We start from the raw sequence: 19,182 nt of genomic DNA on the forward strand, positions 1-19,182 counted from the left end.
CAGATCAGGGGTTAGGATGGAGCAAAAGGGTTGTGATTACGATTTTTGCTGGAACCCAATTCCTTATTTTCCCCTAGACTCAATATCAACATTCTCCTTTTTGACTTTTGCATTTTCTAGAAATGTTAATCCTCCCCCCATCCCTTGAAGAGTTGAAGACTGATGCTACATACAGGGGTATGGATATGACATGGAGCAGTATGGACTATGAGAAGATAGCTCCTATGGCATATGGATGTATTGGTCTCTTCAATAAATGTTCTATGAATTCAGAAAGATCAAGATGGATACTGAAGTAAACAAACTATCAAGATTGCAAATTGTATCTTCTAGGTCCAGTATCCTGGAGGACATTGAAGGGGTTATAACTATATCCTACAAAGTTGAGAAACTTTTGCAAAGCTCTTGCTTTATATGGATTTATATTTATTTTTTGCTCATCTATTACATGTTTCAAAATTCATCTTCTCCTTAAATTGGCATTTCTGCAACTATACAAATGACCTAGATCAGAGCTGTCCAAAATTTGGCCCCCTATGTAAATTTTATGTGGCCCCCTACATGCTTTAGTGAATGAAGCCAAGCTACTGAGGAGCTCTCACTAAAATAGCAAATCAAAATATACTGTCTATTGTTTCAATAAAAACTTTTAAAAGTAAGGTTGGACAGCCCTGATCTGGATCAGTACAGAATGTTTAATAGGACCCAAAGACCCAAATGAGAATATTTAAGAAACACATATACTTGTATCCTATTAGAAGGTCCTAAAACAAAAAATAATTCAGTTTTTGAACCTTTCAAAAATGATGGGACAAAAATTACATAAACCAAAGGTCATAATGACATAAATTGAAAGGCTAATACTAGTTAACTGAAATGGTAGAATATTAGAATTGAAAGTCCAAGGTCACATAACTGAATCAAAGTAGGCTGGAATTTAAAAGCAGGTTTCCTGACTGAACTGGCAACATATACTTTGAAGGTCAACTTCTATTCATCTTCTCATTTCTATATCAAATTGAATCACCCTTGGGGATTCAGTTAAGTGAATACCAACAGCCATGCCAGCTGGTTCAGCAGTTTGTTTATTAAAAATACAGGATGGCAATGGTATTCAGGTTTCTATGACTGTGGCATAGCTATCACTTCCTACTCTTCCTGAACAGAATAAGTGCACTGGAAGTAAAGATCTTTTCTGATAGTTCTGTTTCAGAAACTTCTACAGAAACAGTTTCTATGCTCTTAATAAACTAAATCTGATTAAAGGAAGCTGTGGGGGGGGCATACATAAAGGACTGTCATATGGAAAAGGCCCACTTGTACAAAAATATTGAAAGCAGTTCTTTCTGTTTGGAGATTGGGGAAATGCCCATCAATTGGGGAATGGCTGGACAGGTTGTGGTGTGTGAATGCTATGGAATACTGTTGTGTTTTGGGAGATAATGAGCAAAGGGACTGTGGAAGAGCCTGGAGGGACTTGCATGAACTGATGCTGAGTGGAGTGAATAGAACCAAAAGAACATTGTTCACATTAACAGTAACATTGTGAAATGACCAACTATGACAGACACAGGGCTCTTCTCAGCAGTTCAGTGATCAAAGACAATCCTGAGAAACCTGTTATAGAAAATGCTGTTCATATCCAGAGGGAAAAAATATGGAGACTGAATGCAGAATGAAGCAAACTATATTCACTTTTTAAGAATTTCTTTTGTAGTATTTCTTTCTCATGGTATTTTCCCCCTTCTAATTCTTCTTTTACAACATGTCTAATATGAAGATATGTTAATCACAATCTTGTACATGTACAATCCACACCACTGCCATGGGGAGGGGGGAGGGAAGGGAGAATGGTAGAAAAATTTGAAACTCAAAAGCTTGAAAAAGGATGAATGTTGAAAACTACCTTTGCATGTAACTGGAGGGTTGGGGAGGGTTGTCATGTGGAAAAGGAATTAGAATTGTTTCCATTTGACCACAGAGAACAGAACCAGGATCAATGGTTGGGTATTGTAAAGAGGCAAATTTAAGCTAGTTAGAAAAAAGTAGAATTAGTTGTACCCTTGAAGATCTCTTTGTAGAACCTGGATGTCCAATTGTTGGATATGATTTAGTGGAGAATTTCTTCTTGGGTATGAGTTGAATTAGGTAGCCACTGAGGTCCCTTCTTAGTAAAATTCTATGGTTCTGTAGAATTCCCTCATCCAGAGTAGTGGGTAGGCTGGTTCATGGATGGGCTCTGTTTAGGGCAGTACTTAGAACCAGGGTGGCAGGGGTTGTTAGTCCATAAAGAGATGCACTACAGCAGACAGACCTAGAAAATGTTAGAGGACAAACTATAGTTTTGGACATGATCTAGGTCATCCCCTAGTTCTTACGTCAACACTGGTGAATAGGTAGGTAGAAATGCCAATTCAAGGAGGAGATGGTCTTGATTTTAAAGCACATTACAGTCAGATCATTATGAGTAAGTCTAGGACCACCTACATATGCCTTACTCATCTCCCTAAGGGGCAGCTAAACCATCTAAGAAGTTAACAATCAGAGTGGGGATAGTGTAGAATAAATCATATTTTCCGGTTTGAAAGGAGCTTCTGGCAATCTTTTGCCCCTGCCCGAGCTAATTAATCTAGATTGAAGAAAGTGAGATTCAAAAAACTTTGGTAGAAACCCTTCCACATTATCAATCAAGGGTCTATTTCCCACAAGGAAGAGGTGGCCCAATAAGCAGACTTTTCTGGCAGGTGGGATATGACAAGGGCCATCAGGAAAAGAAAACTGGAAATTTGTTCTGTTGCTGGGAGGCAAAGATGCTGCCTCTAATCTCTTCTTGGAGTTCATCCTTGATATGGAAAAAGACCACAACAGCTTCCCACTGGAAGTTTCCTTGAAGAAGTGAAGCCAAGATGACTGAGCTCTACCAAATTTCCCTCCAAATAACTATAAATAATGCTTCAAAACAAATTCTGGAGTGGCAGGCTCAAGTGAAATAATTTTCCAGTCCAAGACAACTTAGAAGGAAAGGTCTATCACACCAGGTTGAGAGTGGAGGACACTTCGATGTGTCCTAGTATTGGCCACACCACAAGAAACCAGCAGTTGGAGATGTTCAGAGTTTGGAGATGTTAGAACCAGTGTGGCAGGGATTGTTAGATCATAAAGAAATGTGCTACAGCAGACAGACCTAGAAAATATTAGAGGAAAAGCTATAGTTTTGGATATGATCTAGGTCATCCCCTAGTTCTCATGTAACACTGGCGAAAAGGTAGAAATGCCAATCCAAGGAGAAGATAGTCTTGATTCAAGCACAGTGCCAGACAGATCAATATGAGTAAGTTTAGGAACACCTACACATTTACTCATCTCCCAAAGGGACAGGGACTGCTTCTGGAACTCAGCCCCTAGATGAGAAGGTAGTCACAACACCCTTTGTTGGCACCAGGGGCAGGACTCTGTATTTGCACTGATCACACCCTGGGTCACAGTCCCAGGGTGAAGAGGAGTACTTTCACACTAGAGCTTGTGGCTGCAGAGAAGTTAGATCTATATTCTCAAAGAAAATATGAATCAATCTCAGACACAAAAAGAATTCCTGGAAGAAATGGCAGTGATTCAAGAAAAGCAGGAATAAAAGAGTCAACAACTTGATAAAGGGGACACAAAAAGATACTGAAGATTATACTCTCTTAAAGATCAGAATTGGTCAATTGGAAAAAGAGGCCCAGAGAAATTTACTAAAGAAAGAACTCCTTAAAAAGTAGAATTGGCCAAATGGAAAAAAAAGAGAACAAAAGCTCAATAAAGAAAATAATTCTTTAAAAATTCAAACTGGACAAGTGGAAACTTGTCTAAACTTGAGACAATAAGAACAACCAAACAAGATCAAAAGAATGGAAAAAGTAGAAGAAAATATGAAATATATCACAAAAAAAACTGACCTAGAAAACAGATTTAGGAGAGATGATTTAAGAATTGTTGGATTACCTGAAAGCCATGATCAAAAAAAGAGCCTATATCATCTTTCAAGGAAAAATGCCCTTGATATATCAGAACCAGACATAAAACAGAAATGGAAAGAATCTACTGATCACCTCCTAAAAGATATTCTAAAATGAAAACTCCTAGAAAGTTATGGCCAATTCCAGAGTTCCCAGGTCAAGTAGAAAATTTGCAAGCAATCAGAAAGAAATAATTCAAGCTCTGATCTGTAGTGCGTGTCAAAATTTTCAAGATATAAATGCTGTCACAGAAAATTTAACAATGGCTGGCACTTCCCTGGGTAAATCCATTAAGAGAGCAGCAAATACTTTAAACTTCATTTATTCTTTAATAGTTTGAATTTAATCCCATCTTACTGGGACTCCATTTTAGGTAATTTTTTTGTATATTTAATAATGTTTGCTCATTTAAGACTGAGTCTCCCTATTTTGCCTAGGTTCTAAGTGTAAAAACCACCAACTTCAGGCATTCCAAGAGTATACTACCAAACTGGCATCTTAGTTTAAAAGAAATTCTAGAGTACATTAAATGGAAGTAACTAAATAGATATCAAAGATAGCATGGTGACATATATCTGTAATTTCTGCCATGAGAGAAGAGGAATTGAGGACAGGGGGTGGGGTGGGGGGAAGACTGAGGTAATGGAATGCTCCTTATAGTTGGCTAAATGGATGCCCGTGTGTCTACACTAAGCGCAATATGGTGAGTCCCTAGGAGTGGGGATCACTAGATTGCCTAAGGAGGAGAAAAATACCCTCAACTGGAAATGGAGCAAGTCAAAGCTTCTTTGCACATCAGTTGTGAGATTGGGCTTTGTGTGCTTCTAGGTACTAGCTTTTCCCCAAAGTTGTTAAGTAGATGGCTTGACTTTGGTATCCTCCCACACCCTATTTTCTGCACTGCTTCCACTTTTTGAAACCCCCTTTTTCTTGTCTCTGGTGATGCAAAGACCCTCATGATTTTTGCAGTCTCCAATACTCCAAAGAAACACCCCCAATCATTCACACACTTTAATAAATGTTTATTAACTGTCTTTATAAGTCATTCATTCTCTCTCAGTGCTTTGGACCTCAGAGGAAAATATTTGCTTAAAGTTAACTCATACTGGAATGTCCAATAGGTTTAATCTGGTCCCTTGGGTTTCTGACTCTCTAACAAGAAGAGGAGTCAGGAGCCTGATACTCCAGTTCTAAAAGACTTGATGAGGCAGTGTGGTGCCACCTCTATCACTTGTAGCCAGTTGTGAGCTTGGAAACAAATAATAATAAATAATAACAACAACAACAATAATAATATTAACTAACATTTATTTAGCACTTACTATGTGCTGGTCACCGTGTTAATCCTATGATTAGCTTTATGATCCTCACAATAATCCTGGGAGGTGAGGTACTTTTATTTACCTTCATTTTACAGAGGGGGAAACTGAGATAAACAGAGGCTAAGTGACATGTTCAGGGTCACAGAGCTAGTGACTGAGGTCAGATTTGAACTCAGATCTTCCTGACTCCAGGTCCAGCAGAAAAGTTAATAATCTCTGCTTCAGTTTCCTTATCTGTAAAAGGGAGGGATGGTGAATTAAATGACCTTGAAAATTCCTTCTATTTTACAACTCAATTTTAAGCTTTTCAAGAATAGGGCCTGTCATCTATCTGCCCTTTTCTAGTCTGTAAAGCACCTTGCACAGTCAGTGTCACATAGCAGGCATTGAATAGATGTTTCTTTATTATTCCATTATTCCCTTAAAAAAATAAGTATAACTTGCCTTAGTTTGTTTCAAGTAACTGGCCACATAATCTGAAGTAAGAGCTTCATAAAGAGTTGTGGGCTTAAAATCCTTATAACCCCATCTCTTATAAGCCCATTTCTGCAGACAGCCTTCATTGCCCAAAAGCTGATCATTAACAAAACACATCACAGTGGAAGGGTATTGCCATATTTCACCTTTCATTTCCTATAAAAGAAAATAAAAAAAATTTAGATTGGAAAAATTAACAATTTTCTTAAGCTAGAATCTATGTTTAGCTGAATGACGATTTAATTTAGTCCCATCCACAAAATTTTTTGCTTTTTTCAGTTTTGAAATTTTGCTCTGTTGAAGAAAAAAAATTTTCCTAAGAAAAGTCATTCTTTTTATTATCCTGGACTTATTAGTCATCATTCTAAGGAGAGGGAGAAGGGAGTTACTTTTGGAAAGGGCATTTAGAACCGTAATTTAAAAAACACTGTCAAGAGTTTGCCTAATAGGACTGAAGATTTAAAAAGGACAGTTAGACATTGTAAACAACTCTGTAATGCTTCAAAAGACTGATGTTTGAGTGGTATATCCAGTCTACATGTAACATTCTAGTTATATTAACTATTTACATTTTATTCATCATATTTTGAGAACAAAATGAAGTCACTAACAATTTCTGAAGTCAGAGATTTTAACCATGTCATACTTTGGAAGGGGTTAAAGGGTAGGTACTCTGATAAAGCCAAGAAACAACAAAAAAAAGTAAAAAAAATATCTCTTTTCTAGGAGCTCACAGTCTATTGGGAGAAATAACATGCCAACAACTTGCAATGTATATAGGACATACTGGGGGTAAACTTTGGGGGAAGGGTGTTAAAAGATTCCCTAAACTTGTGTTTTTGAGTTGCCTCATTTTTTCAGAAACGCTGGATCCAGAGCATGCAGGAGGCCCTGCATATTGTCAAGGATGAAGAACCCACTCCCAGAAGACATGATTCCTTTGTGTCCTTGGGAGGCAAGACAGGCTCCAATCAGTCTACTACGCCAAGTGGGGAAAGACACTTGTGCAGTTTTGGTCCTTTGCAGGTAAGACAGCCCTCCTATCCTCATAGTCTAGCACTCTAGCCCCAAGGCTAAAGATGGTGACTTTTGCCATTGTTTGGCTCCTCCCCTTTCAGAGGGGGTTTCCACACATCCCCCTCCCATGCCATGCCCCTTCCATTTTCTCCTCCCTCTTTAATGCAAATTTCTGTAAGGCCTGTGAACTCCTGGGCTTCCACATACATGTTCATTTCTCTTGTAATTCTGGTTTACTACCAAAGTCTCTGTTGTGCCATCAAGGATGATGAGACAGATTTCTTGATGAGATTTTGAACTGGACTTAAAGGGAACCAGAAGGTGGAGATGAGGGACAGCATTCTAGGCCATGGGAAAAAGCACTTAGTTGAGAACCTTGTTTATGGAACAGCAAGAAGCTTGGTGTCATTGGGTCATTAGGTATGAAGCAGGAGTTAGGATATAAAGAGAACTGGAAAGGCAGGAAGGGGCCAGGTTAGGAAGAGTTTTAAACCCATTTGATCCAAGAAGTAATAGGGGACCGAAGGAGTTTTCTGAAATTTGGGGGGGAGGTAAACATTATACTGTTTGCTGCTTGTTGTATGGCCATTTCAGTTGTGTCTCACTCTTGGGAATTTCCTTGGTGGAGATATTGAATTTCCTTCTCCAAATCATTTGACAAATAAAGAAATTGAGGCCCAAAAAGTGAATTGACTTACTCAGGGTCACACAGCTAAGGAATATCTGAGGCCAGATATGAGCTCCAAGCCCAGCACTCCATCCACTGAGCACCTCACTGTCCCTGGCACACAGTGTTGCCCAAAGAGAAAGAGAACAAAAGAACTGGGGGGGGGGTACCAGGGGTGGAAGAGCAGTTTTCTCTCTATGCTATGGGCTCTACTGGGGCTCTGCTCTTCCAAGAAGAAAATCCAGTTGGAGAAGGAAAGGGAATACACATTTTAAAAGTGCCAATGAAGACTCAGACACTGGGCCAAGTTCTTTTTATATGTAGTTTAACTTGATAAATACTGATTAATTTGCAACACAGGTGCTTATGTATAGGCTGATTCTATGTACCCTAAGTGTGGTTGGTTTCCCTCCTATCAGGGTGAGGGAACATGGATAGGGAAAACAAAGAACAGAAAAGCCATGGTTCTCCAAATGCAGCCATAGCTTTTTTCCCAGGCTCATTCCAGGAGAGTGCTCTTGGCTCTCTTCTATCTTTAGTCTCTAGCTTCCTTGAAGGCCCTCCTCAAGCATACCTTCTTCTTCTATGTGAGATCTTTCCCATCTGCTCCTATTTCCCTCTTCCTAACAGAAACTTCCTGACTCAAAATCACCTTGGTCTTCTTTTGTATGATGTGTCATGAAAATCATCTCCTCTGATGCAATGAATGGACATTCTGTGGGAGGAGAAACTGTCTAATTTTTGTCACAGTATCCCCGGTATTTGGCACAGAGCTTTGTACACAGGAAGTCCTTGATAAATGCCTGACTGATTAAGCTAGTTAAGTGGTATATTAGTGGTAGACTAGCTGGTGGTAGTCTAGCCAAATGGTATACTGGTAGTAGACTAGCCAAGTGGTAGACTAGCCAAGTCCCTTTCTCACTCATCTTCAAAGAAAGCTTGCTACTACAGTAATTAAATATCCCAAAGTCCTGGCCTAGTTAACACTCTTAGAAACTATGGAACCGGGGTGGCTAGGTGGCGTAGTGGATAGAGCACCGGCCCTGGAGTCAGGAGTACCTGGGTTCAAATCCAGTCTCAGACACTTAATAATTACCTAGCTGTGTGGCCTTAGGCAAGCCACTTAACCCCGTTTGCCTTGCAAAAACCTAAATAAAAAAAAAAAAGAAAACAACTATGGAACCAAAGACTGTAGTTCCAAGTGGAAGTTGTATAGCAGAGCCAGGCCTTCTCAGTCCACATACATCATGGAAGGATTTAAAGAGGAGCTAGTGACTACTTTGCCTTCTTTGATGTGGTTATGCCATGCTGCAATTCTCGGTCAGTGTCTCACAATCTATACCAAAGTTCTTTAAGAGCAAAACAGAATTGCAGTAGCTCAAAGTAAAATAAAAAACATGAGATAAAAAAAAATATAGCAACATCTCCTTCCCAAATATAGGCTATTTTGTGTCTGACATGTGGTAGAACCTACCCCGATCTGACCAGCCACAGTCGGACACACTGTACCTTGACTCCCACACAGTGAGTGATATCATTTGGTTCTCTTCAAGTATGAAGGATAACAGCAAATGAACAAATTATTTATAATTCCTATCAAAGCAGTATGATTCTTACTGTAAACAATTATAATCATTATCATCAATTAACATTCACTGGCATCCCATTACTAGGCTGAGAAGCTCTATACAGAACACAAAGCTATCAAGTCTTACCTTCATTAAGCTCTCCCCAGAATGAGTATTTTACTTCTTCACAAAAGCCTGATGGAAATAACTTGAAAAGCATATGAATTAACAAATAACATACAAGAATAAAAAGGCTACCCTTTCAGATTCAGGTCATCTCTAAAGAGAAATAATTAAGATAAAACTTCATTATATGAAAAAAATAATTTTTAAAAGTACCCTTTTTTTCTCCTGAAGAAATTCATGCCATGCAAATTCATGAAGAGGAACCATTATAGGGTCTTTAAATTTGTCTGGATGAGTTATCTTCAGACACTAGATTTTAAAATGAAAGAAATATTTTTTTCAGTAATGTTGTTCTTAAGATAAAATTATTCTACCTTTATTTTATAGTATTTCAAGCAGGTCTTGCATAATTTATGGTCTGCCTCAAGTATATCATGTAAGCAGTTTTATGATCAATTCATATTCTTTTAGTGCAATTTCCCCTTAATTCCCATTAAACTTATTCTATAGGCACTTTTATAACAAAAAAATATAAAAGAAATCTTTAAAAAGCCTGTTAAGTTATTAAATTCTAAAAGCATACCTACATTGATGATTTCTGCTCAGAGATATAAAATATATAGATATTTTAAAGACGGGAGATATTTAAAAACACCAAACAAACAACAACAAAATCCACAACCATTTTTCTCCCTTTGACCTTTTTTTTTGTCTTCCCAACACAATTTGGAAGCTGAGAGAAAATTGAAATATCTTACTTTATTGAAACTGAAATATTTACTTTAGCTGTTCTTTGATAGTACTATTTATAGGTTATAAGTTCTTAGTTGAGGAACACATAAATTTATTATATGTAACCTGGTTTTCTTATAAACATATAAAGGCCAATTCAATTAACATTTATTTATGAAGCACATAATATGTATAAGACACTATGTAAACCTCTAGGAATACAAAGTTAAAGTAAATCAGTGTCTGATTTCAAGGAGTTTATAATTTAAGAGGAGAGAAGAATGATGTTAAGAGACAATTGGTTTATTTAGACAAAAACTACACATTTGTTAAATGATTTTTTTCAACAGATCTTAATTTTGTTACAAATGGAGTTATAAGCTAATGAAATGAAAGAAAATAGCTTTTTAATATGCTGGAGAAACCTTAAAAACATGAAAATCAACACCATATAAGACAAAGGCATTGTTTCTTTGCTCTAGTATTCTCTTCAATGTCTATCAATTATAGAAAAAACTTTATTTTGAAAAAAAGAATAAAAAAGTGTGTGTGGGGGGGGACACTAAATTGAATGAATACCACTTTTTACTACATGTAGAACTATAATCCCTCTCTCTCTGAAGGCATCTCCCCATCTCAACTCAGGAATTGGTAAATTCTATGACTTGGTCCAGGTTAGATAGTTAATCAATGACTAAAGTAGAATTTGAACCCACATCCTGAAGACTTGTTGGGAAGTTAAGAGATTTGGTGAATTAAGGTATTGCCCTGTCAGTGACCCTTTTGGTTTTGAATTAATTGTTTGACAAAGTGGAAAGTCTTTATTGCTCCACAGATAAGCCTTATTTAAACAAAGATGGTATCTCTCAGATAAGGTACAAATTTGCTGCCTCTTCCTAGATACAATTCACAATCAATTTACAGCAAACTATGGTGACTGATAGCTCTTGGGGCTAGTTCATCCATTTGAGATAAAAATAAACCTTTGGGTTTGGCCATTAAAAGGAACTATAGAAGGACTTAAAAACGTAGGATGGGTTGTTTGGTTCTCTAGCAAAAATGAAGATGTTTTGGAGTTAGTAGAATCAGAAGGGAAGTCTTCCAGATCCCTAGGGAAGATTGCATGAAAAGGAAGGGAAGAGTTTTTAAAATCATTTTGGGTTTTACATATCAATTCTTAGTTTTTCATATTTTTTCATGTTAAATAAAACCTGTCTTATAGTTGATGTTGTGATAACCTGACCTCCAATGGTTTTCCTTTTGCTATGGAGACTTAGACTCTGGTGTTCCAAGAGGGACCCTTAGATAGGGACTTGAACCAGATAGGGACCAGCAAGAGCCAATCAAGGGGAGGCTAGGTGGCACAGTAGATAGAGGACTGGCCCTGGAGTCAGGAGTACCTGAGTTCAAATCCGACCTCAGATGCTTAATAATTACCTGGCTGTGTGGCCTTGGGCAAGCCACTTAACCCCATTGCCTTGGAAAAAAAAAAGAGAGAGAGACAATCAAGAAGCTAGCAAGATTGACTCCCTGCTGCTCAAATGAGCTACAACTCATTGACAGAGATCAGACATTACAAATAATTTGGGGCCAAACAGCAAAGGAGTTGTTGCGTGCCTAAGGCTTATGGCCACAAAGCTGACTGCTTGATATTTCTCGGGGTCATTCAAGAAGCTCAGAAAATAGAATGAGGCTGGTGTCGGTTGCTTTTAGATATTAGGAAATGGTTGAATAAAGGAAGGTATCTGGACAGAGAGCTTTTGTATTGAGTGTTCCAGTTTGTGAGAAGGGAAATAGTCTTCAGAAATTATTCAGAAATGAGTTGCTGTGTCTTGTGGGAGTGTGGAATGAATGAAAAGAGGATTGTTAGATGCAGGAGACAGAAAAAGTGAGATAAGTGGGCTGGCATAGTTCCAAGTTGTTGAGCCTTGGTTGTATATTGATCCTAATCTGTTAAGTGTCTGAATGTGGGAGTCTTAGTCCTAAGCGTACATTCCATTTAATGAAGTAAACAGCTGGAAAGAGGAGTAAGAGACTCTTGTCACATTTAGTCTTAGATAAATTTAATTGAATAGAACATTTTTTGAGCTTCTTCTGGCTTCTCCTCCCCAACTATCAAGTTGTTGTTGTTCTCTCTCTCTCTCTCTCTCTCTCTCTCACACACACACACACACACACACACACACACACACACACACACACACACACACAACACACATACATACTTCACCTCCCCCAAATGGGAAAAACAAAGAAAACAAAAACTCTTGTAACAAATATGCACTGCTAAGTTAAACAAATACCCATATTAGTCGTGGCCAAAAATGTGTGTGACTCATTCTGCAGATTCATCTACCTCTGTTTGGAGGTAGGTAGCATTCCTTATCAGCCTTCTGAAATTATGGTTGGTCATTTTGTTAAACAGAAGTCTTCCAAGTTTTCACTAAACCTCTCTTCACTATTTATAGCACAATAGTCTCTATTACATCCATATACCATTTTGTTTAGCTACTGCCCAATTGATTGATACACCTTTAGTTTTCAGTTATTTGTGGCTACAAAAAGAATTGCCATAAATTGTTTTATTTATAGGATTTCTTATTTTTTTCTTTTATCACTTTGGGGTATAAGACTTGGTAGTATTGTCCAAGTTACTTTCTAAAATCACTGTACCAACTTAAACTCTACTAACATTAATCATTATGACTGTTTTCATATTATCTCTCCATGACATTTGTCATTTTTCTTTTTTTTTTGGTCAACTTTGCCAGTCTATTGGGTGGTGAGATAGAACCTCAGGACAGTTTTAATTTGCATTTCTTTAGTTAGTGATTTACATTTTTTTTAATATGGCTACAAACAGTTTGATTTCTTCTCCAGAGAATCAATTCCTTAGATATCTTGGAAATAAAATCTTTATCAAAGAAACATAGAGCAAAAACATTTTCCATTTACTATTTCCTTTCTCACATTAGTTGCATTGGATTTGTTTGTGCAAAAACATTTATACTATATACATATGTATATATATTCAAAACTCTGATCCTCTTTATCTTTTGTTTGATCATGAACTCTACTCTATCCATAGATATGAGAGTTAATTTCTTCCTTATTGCTTGCATTTGTTTATGATGCATACTTCTGTATCTAGGTAATCTTTTGGGCTTTTATCCTGCTTTAAGGAAGCAAAACTTAAGACAAGAAAATTAAGAGGAGTTTATTCTAAATACTTCAAGGTAGCAGCCTCTTGATGGGCTGGTCACTGGAGATCAGAGATGGCTTCAAGGTGGGGCTTTTTTATCTGAAATTTTCATATGAGATAGAGACAATTCAGTCAGTAAAAGAGGGTGGGTCCTGCCATCTCAGTTCCTCCCCAAGGTGGCAAAAAACAGGTAAAACAAAAAGCTGAGAACTAGATGTCTCCTTCCCCAACACAGTTTTCCCCAATGTCAATTGACAAGTAGGGCTGAGAACTATTGTAGACTAAAGCAACTTAACTTTCAATAAGGCATGAATCTTTTTGGAGCTTATCTTACTAAATGGTAAAAAGTAGTTCTATACATTTAATTTCTGCCAAACTACTGTCCATTTTTTCTTAGCAGTTTTTGTAAAATTGTGAATTTTTAACAGTAGTTGTGACCTTGGTTCTGTACAATATGTGCATAATTTATTCCACTGATAGGCTTCTTTATTTTTTAGACTTATACCAAAGTATTTTGATGGTTACTTCGACCACAATTTTAGATATGGTACTGTTATAGGGCCCCTTTCCTTTCACAATTTTTTCATTTTTTCCCTTGAATCCATTCAGTGCCTACTACAATCAACACCCTACTATGTGCCAGACAATGCCCCAAGGATAAAAAGGAGGCAAAAACCAGTCCTTGTCCTTGAGGGGTTTACAATATAAATGTTCTTTTGTTCTCCTTGATAAATTTATTTTATACTTTTATACTTTATACTTTTATGCTAGGTTTTGTTGGTGATATACAGAAATGATGACTTATGTGGATTCATTTGATCTTGCAACTTTGTGGATAATTGTCACTTAATTTTTAGGTTGAGTCTCTAGGGTTTTCTATACAATCATACAATCTGCAAAAAGTGATTTTTATTTCTTTTAACTTTTTCTTATTTTTTCAATTTTTTTCTTGTCTTATTGCTATTGTTAGACTTTTTAGCACTATATGATATAGGGATGGTGACAATGGACATATTCCCTTTATTCTTCCTTTTTATCTCCATTACATAGGTTAGCTCTTGGTTTTAGATGTGTACTATTGGAATTAACATTTATTTTTATGTTTTCTAATGTTTTTAACAAAAATGTGTGCTGTAGGGGCAGCTAGGTGATGCAGTGGATAGAACACTGGCTCTGGAGTCAGGACCACCTGAGTTCAAAATCCAGCCTTAGAAACTTAATAATTACCTAGCTGTATGATCTTAGGCAAATCACTTAACCCCATTGCCTTGCAAAAACTAAAAAAAAAAGTGCTGTATTTGGTCAAAGCCTTTTTCTATATCTACTGAAATATACACATATTTGTTGTGGTTACTGACAGGGTGAATTATGTTTATTGTTTTCAGTTATTTCTGATTCTTTGTGATCCTTTTTGAAGTTTTCCTGGCAGAGACTGGAGTGAGTGGTTTGTCATTTCCTTCTCCAGATCATTTGACAGATAAGGAAACTGAGACAAACAGGGTGAAGTGACTTTTCCAGAGTCATACAGCCAATATATATCTGGGGTCACATTTGAACTCAGATCTTCCTGACTCTACTGTACCACCAATTGTCCAATTATGGTTATAATTTTCCTCAAATATAACTAATCCTGCGTTCTTAGTACAAATTCAACCTAGTCCTAATGTATAATCTTTTTGGTATATTGCTGTGGTCTCTTGGGTAATATTTTATTAAAGTTTTTCTTTCAATGTTCATTAGGAATATTAATCTATAATTTTATTTCTGTTTTCACTTGCTCTGTTAGGATAAAGACAATGTTGCATCTTGGAATTTGGCAGAGGCTCTTACTATTTTTGCAGTTTGTGTTAACAGAGTTCTTTGAATATTTGCTACAATATATATGTAAATCCATCTGTTCTTTGGAGTCTGCTTTGAGAATTATTTTATGGCTTATTCAAATTTTTTTTGAGATGAGTCTTTTAAATGTTCTATTTCTTTTTCCATTAATCTGGATAGTTTGCATTTGGAAAAATTTTTTTCACTTAAGTTCTTGTGGTTTGAAGCATATAATTGAATATTATACTTTCAATAATATACTTGATTTCTTTATTCTTAATAAATTCTCCTTTTCCATTTTTTGATAATGACAATTTGGTTTTCCTTTTTTAAAAATTAAATCAACGAGTAGTTAATTTTATTTTTTAACAGCTCTTAGTTTTATTTAATTAAATGATTACTTTTTAATTTTGTTAGATTAGGGCAGCTAGGTGGTGTAGTGGATAAAGCACCAAGCCCTGGAGTCAGGAGTACCTGGGTTCAAATCTGACCTCAGACACTTAATAATAATTACCTAGCTGTGTGGCCTTGGGCAAGCCACTTAACCCGGTTTGCCTTGCAAAAACCTAAAAAAAAGACTTTGCTAGATTAATAAAAGATTGTTCTTTGATTTCAAGAATTTCTGTTTTAAGTATTTTCTATTTAGATCATGGGTTCCTCGAGAGCAGGGACTATCTTTTACCTATTAACATTTCTTCATCCAGGTGTTCAGTAATCAGTTAATAAATGCTTAATGACTATTTGGAATCTTAAAAAATTTGTTGACATTGTTTTTTAGTTGCATATCCAATGAATTGTTCTTTCTTTTATTAGTGAAAATGTTTAAAGATGTAAAATTGCCCCTAGCTTTGGTTACATTGTAAAAATGTTAATGTGTTGTCCTTATTGTCAGCTTTAATGAATTTATCTACTCTATTATTTACTCTTTGATTCACCAATTCTTTGGGATTAAATTACTTGTCTTCAATGGAAATTTAAAACTCTTTTAATGGCTCTTCATTGAATATAATCTTTATTTCCCTTTGACCAGCAATGGATGTATTTAATATTTCTGATTTTTTGCATTTGTGAAGTTTGCATGTCCTAATAACTTGGTCATTTTCTTTTTAAAAATGTCATATAATCCACATTTACAAGAATATTAATAACAGCTCTTTTGTGGTAGCAAATAATGGGAAACTGAGAGACTGACTGGGGAATGGCTGAACATGTGGTATATGAATATAATGAAATATTATTGCTCCATAAGAAATCATGAACTGGAACTTCCAGGGTAGAGCCAAGCTCTGGGAGCTTTATCCTACATAATGATAAAGCCTCTACACAGACATTAAAACTACAGATCCCTCTAAAAAAAAGAGAGAGAGAGAGAAAGAGAGAAGTAAACAAGTTTTCAGGTGCAGATGTTGGGGAGGATTTTCAGTAAAGATCTGTCTGGGGAGGTGGGGGTGTCAAGCCCCACTAGACAGGAGGCTTTTAGCCACAGTGCAGCCCAGGTCCCTGCAGCTAGACAGAAGGAAGCCAGTAGAGTCCCAACCCCAGACAAAGTCTGAACCCTCTGAACACTGAGACAAATGACAGGACTGGGTTGGAACAAACCACTGCACAGGCCGAGTCTGGACATAAAGGAGAAAACAAATCTCTGCAAAGACAACCAGCGGTAAGTCAGGGATCACACCCCAGCCCCAGCACAAAAAGCTGGGGACTATATCTAGGAGCAGAGGTCAACTATCAAAATGAGCAAAAAATCTAAAGAGCGCTAACCATAGAAAGCTACTACACAGACAGAGATGATAAAAATGCTACTTCAAGAAGAAGGCAGTGACAAATTACCTACATGGGAAGTCTCAAAGAAGTCTATGAATTGAATTCTAATAGGAGAGCTTAAAAAAAGAATTTTTTTTTGCAAGTCAATGGGGCTAAGTGACTTGTCCAAGGTCACACAGCTAGGTCATTATTAAGTGTCTGAGGCTGCATTTGAACTCAGGTCCTCTTGACTTCAGGGTGGGTGCTCTATCCATTGTGCCACCTAGTCACCCCAAAAAATAATTTCTTAAAAACCTCACAGAAGTGGGGCAGCTAGGTGGCACAGTGGATAGAGCATTGGCCCTGAAGTCAGAAGGACCTGAGTTCAAATCCATCCTCTGACACTAAATAATAATTACCTGGCTGTGTGATTTTGGGCAAGTCACTTAACCCCACTGGCTCGCAAAAACAAACACACAAACAAATAAAAACCTTATAGAAGAGCTTAAAAAAGAATTTAAAAGCCAGAGAAGAGAGAAAGGAGAAAAATGGAAAAAAGAAATGAGAATCATGCATAAAAATTATGAAAAATTTGACCAAAGAAATCAACTCCTTTAAAAGTAAAAATAACAACTGGAAAAAGAATATAACTTTTAAAAAATAATGCAACTCATCTAAAACTCAAATGGATCAAAAAAGTAAAAATAACAACTGGAAAACGAATGTAACTTTAAAAAAATAATGCAACTCATCTGAAACTCAAATGGATCAATTGGAAAGGTAATACAACTCAGCAAAAAGTAAAATTAACCAACTGGAAAAGGAAACACAAAAGCTAACTGAAGAAAATAAAGCCCTAAAAATTAGAATTGTACAAATAGAAACTAATGAATCTATGGGACACAAGATTCCATCAAATAAAGTTAAATGGCTGAAAAAATTGAAGAAAACATAAAGTATCTTTTAGGGAAAAAAAAACCTAAAAAATAGATCCGAGAGAGGTAACTTACAAATTATTGGTCTACCAGAAATTCTAGATCAAAAAAAGAACCTGGAAAATATCTTTCAGGAAATTATCGGGGAAAACTATCCAAATCTGCTAGATCAAGAAGACAAAATAGCCACCGAAAGAATACACAGAACTCCTCCAGAAAGAGACCCTAGAAAAACTCCAAGGACTATAATAATCAAATTCCAGAATTCTCAAATAAAGGGGAAAATACTGCAAGCAGTCAAAAAGAAGCAATTTAAATACAAAGGAAGTACAATCAGAATTACACAGGACTTATCAGCTTCAACATTAAAGGATTTGAGGTCCTATGATACTTCAAAGGGCAAAAGACCACAGATTATAACCAAAAATTTACTACCCTGAAAAATTCAGCATATTCTGTTGGGGGGGGGGGGGGGGAGATGAACATTCAGTGAAATAGAGGACTTCCAAAATATCCTGACAAAAAGACCAGAACTGAACAGAGCATTCAATCTTTGAATGCAAGACTCAAGAGATGCATAAAAAGCTAAACAGAAAGGGGGAAAAAAACAAATGTTAGTCAAGAACATTAAATTGTACACAATTCTATAAGGGAAGATAACTCTTGTAACTCTTAGGAATTGTTAGCATAGTTACAGGGTTGAAAATGGTTGGAGAATTCTACCAAACATTTAAGGCACAATTTTATATATATATATATATATATATATACACACACACACACACACACACACACACACACACATATATGTATATAGATAGATAGATAGATAGATAGATAGATATAGATATAGATATAGATATGCAAGGCAAATGGGGTTAAATGGCTTGCCCAAGGCCATACAGCTAGGTAATTATTAAGAGTCTGAGGTCGGATTTGAACTCAGCCACTTCTGACTCCAGGGCTGGTGCTCTATCCACTGAGCAACCCAGCTGCCGTTGTGCAGCTGATTAAAAAAAATTAGAAAGTATAGGAATAAATGGGATTTTCCTTAAAATAATAAGCAGTATCTATATAAAACTATCAACATATATTATATGTAATGGGGACAAACTAGGAGCATTTCCAATAAGATCGGGGTGAAACAAGGATTCCCATTATCACCATTACTATTTAATATAGTATTAGAAATGTTAGCTTTAGCAATAAGAGAAGAAAAAGAAATTAAAGGAATCAGAATTGGAAATGAAGAAGCAAAGCTTTTACTCCTTGCAGATGATATGATGGTATACTTAAAGAACCTGAGAAAATCATCTAAAAAACTCCTTGAAACAATGAACAAATTCAGGAAAAGTAGCAAGATATAAAATAAACCCACATAAATCATCAGCATTTCTATAAAAGAAAAACAAAACCCAAGAGTAAGAGATAGAAAGAGAAATTCCATTTAAAGTAATTGTAGATAACATTAAATACTTGGGACTCTACCTCCCAAGGCAAACCTAGAAACTGTATGAACACAAGTATAAAGTACTTCTCACACAAATAAAGTCAGATCTAAACTATTGGGAAAA

General features: G+C 36.4%; 1 protein-coding gene across 3 annotated transcripts in view; it reads right to left on the minus strand.

The window, feature by feature from the left end:
- The window catches only part of PPIL6 (peptidylprolyl isomerase like 6), a 92,913-nt gene that overhangs the window by 62,663 nt on the left and 11,068 nt on the right, over positions 1–19,182 (minus strand). For 2 of the 3 annotated variants that reach the window (XM_074187322.1, XM_074187320.1), the window contains exons 2-3: positions 9,389–9,484; positions 5,765–5,953 (exon numbers count right to left, since the gene is read on the minus strand). In XM_074187322.1, the coding sequence (XP_074043423.1) occupies positions 5,765–5,953; positions 9,389–9,484 (285 nt within the window). The remainder of the gene's footprint in view (positions 1–5,764; positions 5,954–9,388; positions 9,485–19,182) is intronic. The other variant, XM_074187321.1, reaches the window with a different exon arrangement.

Source organism: Macrotis lagotis, chromosome 5 (genome assembly GCF_037893015.1).
Source record: "Macrotis lagotis isolate mMagLag1 chromosome 5, bilby.v1.9.chrom.fasta, whole genome shotgun sequence".
In the NCBI taxonomy this organism is placed as follows: domain Eukaryota; kingdom Metazoa; phylum Chordata; class Mammalia; order Peramelemorphia; family Peramelidae; genus Macrotis; species Macrotis lagotis.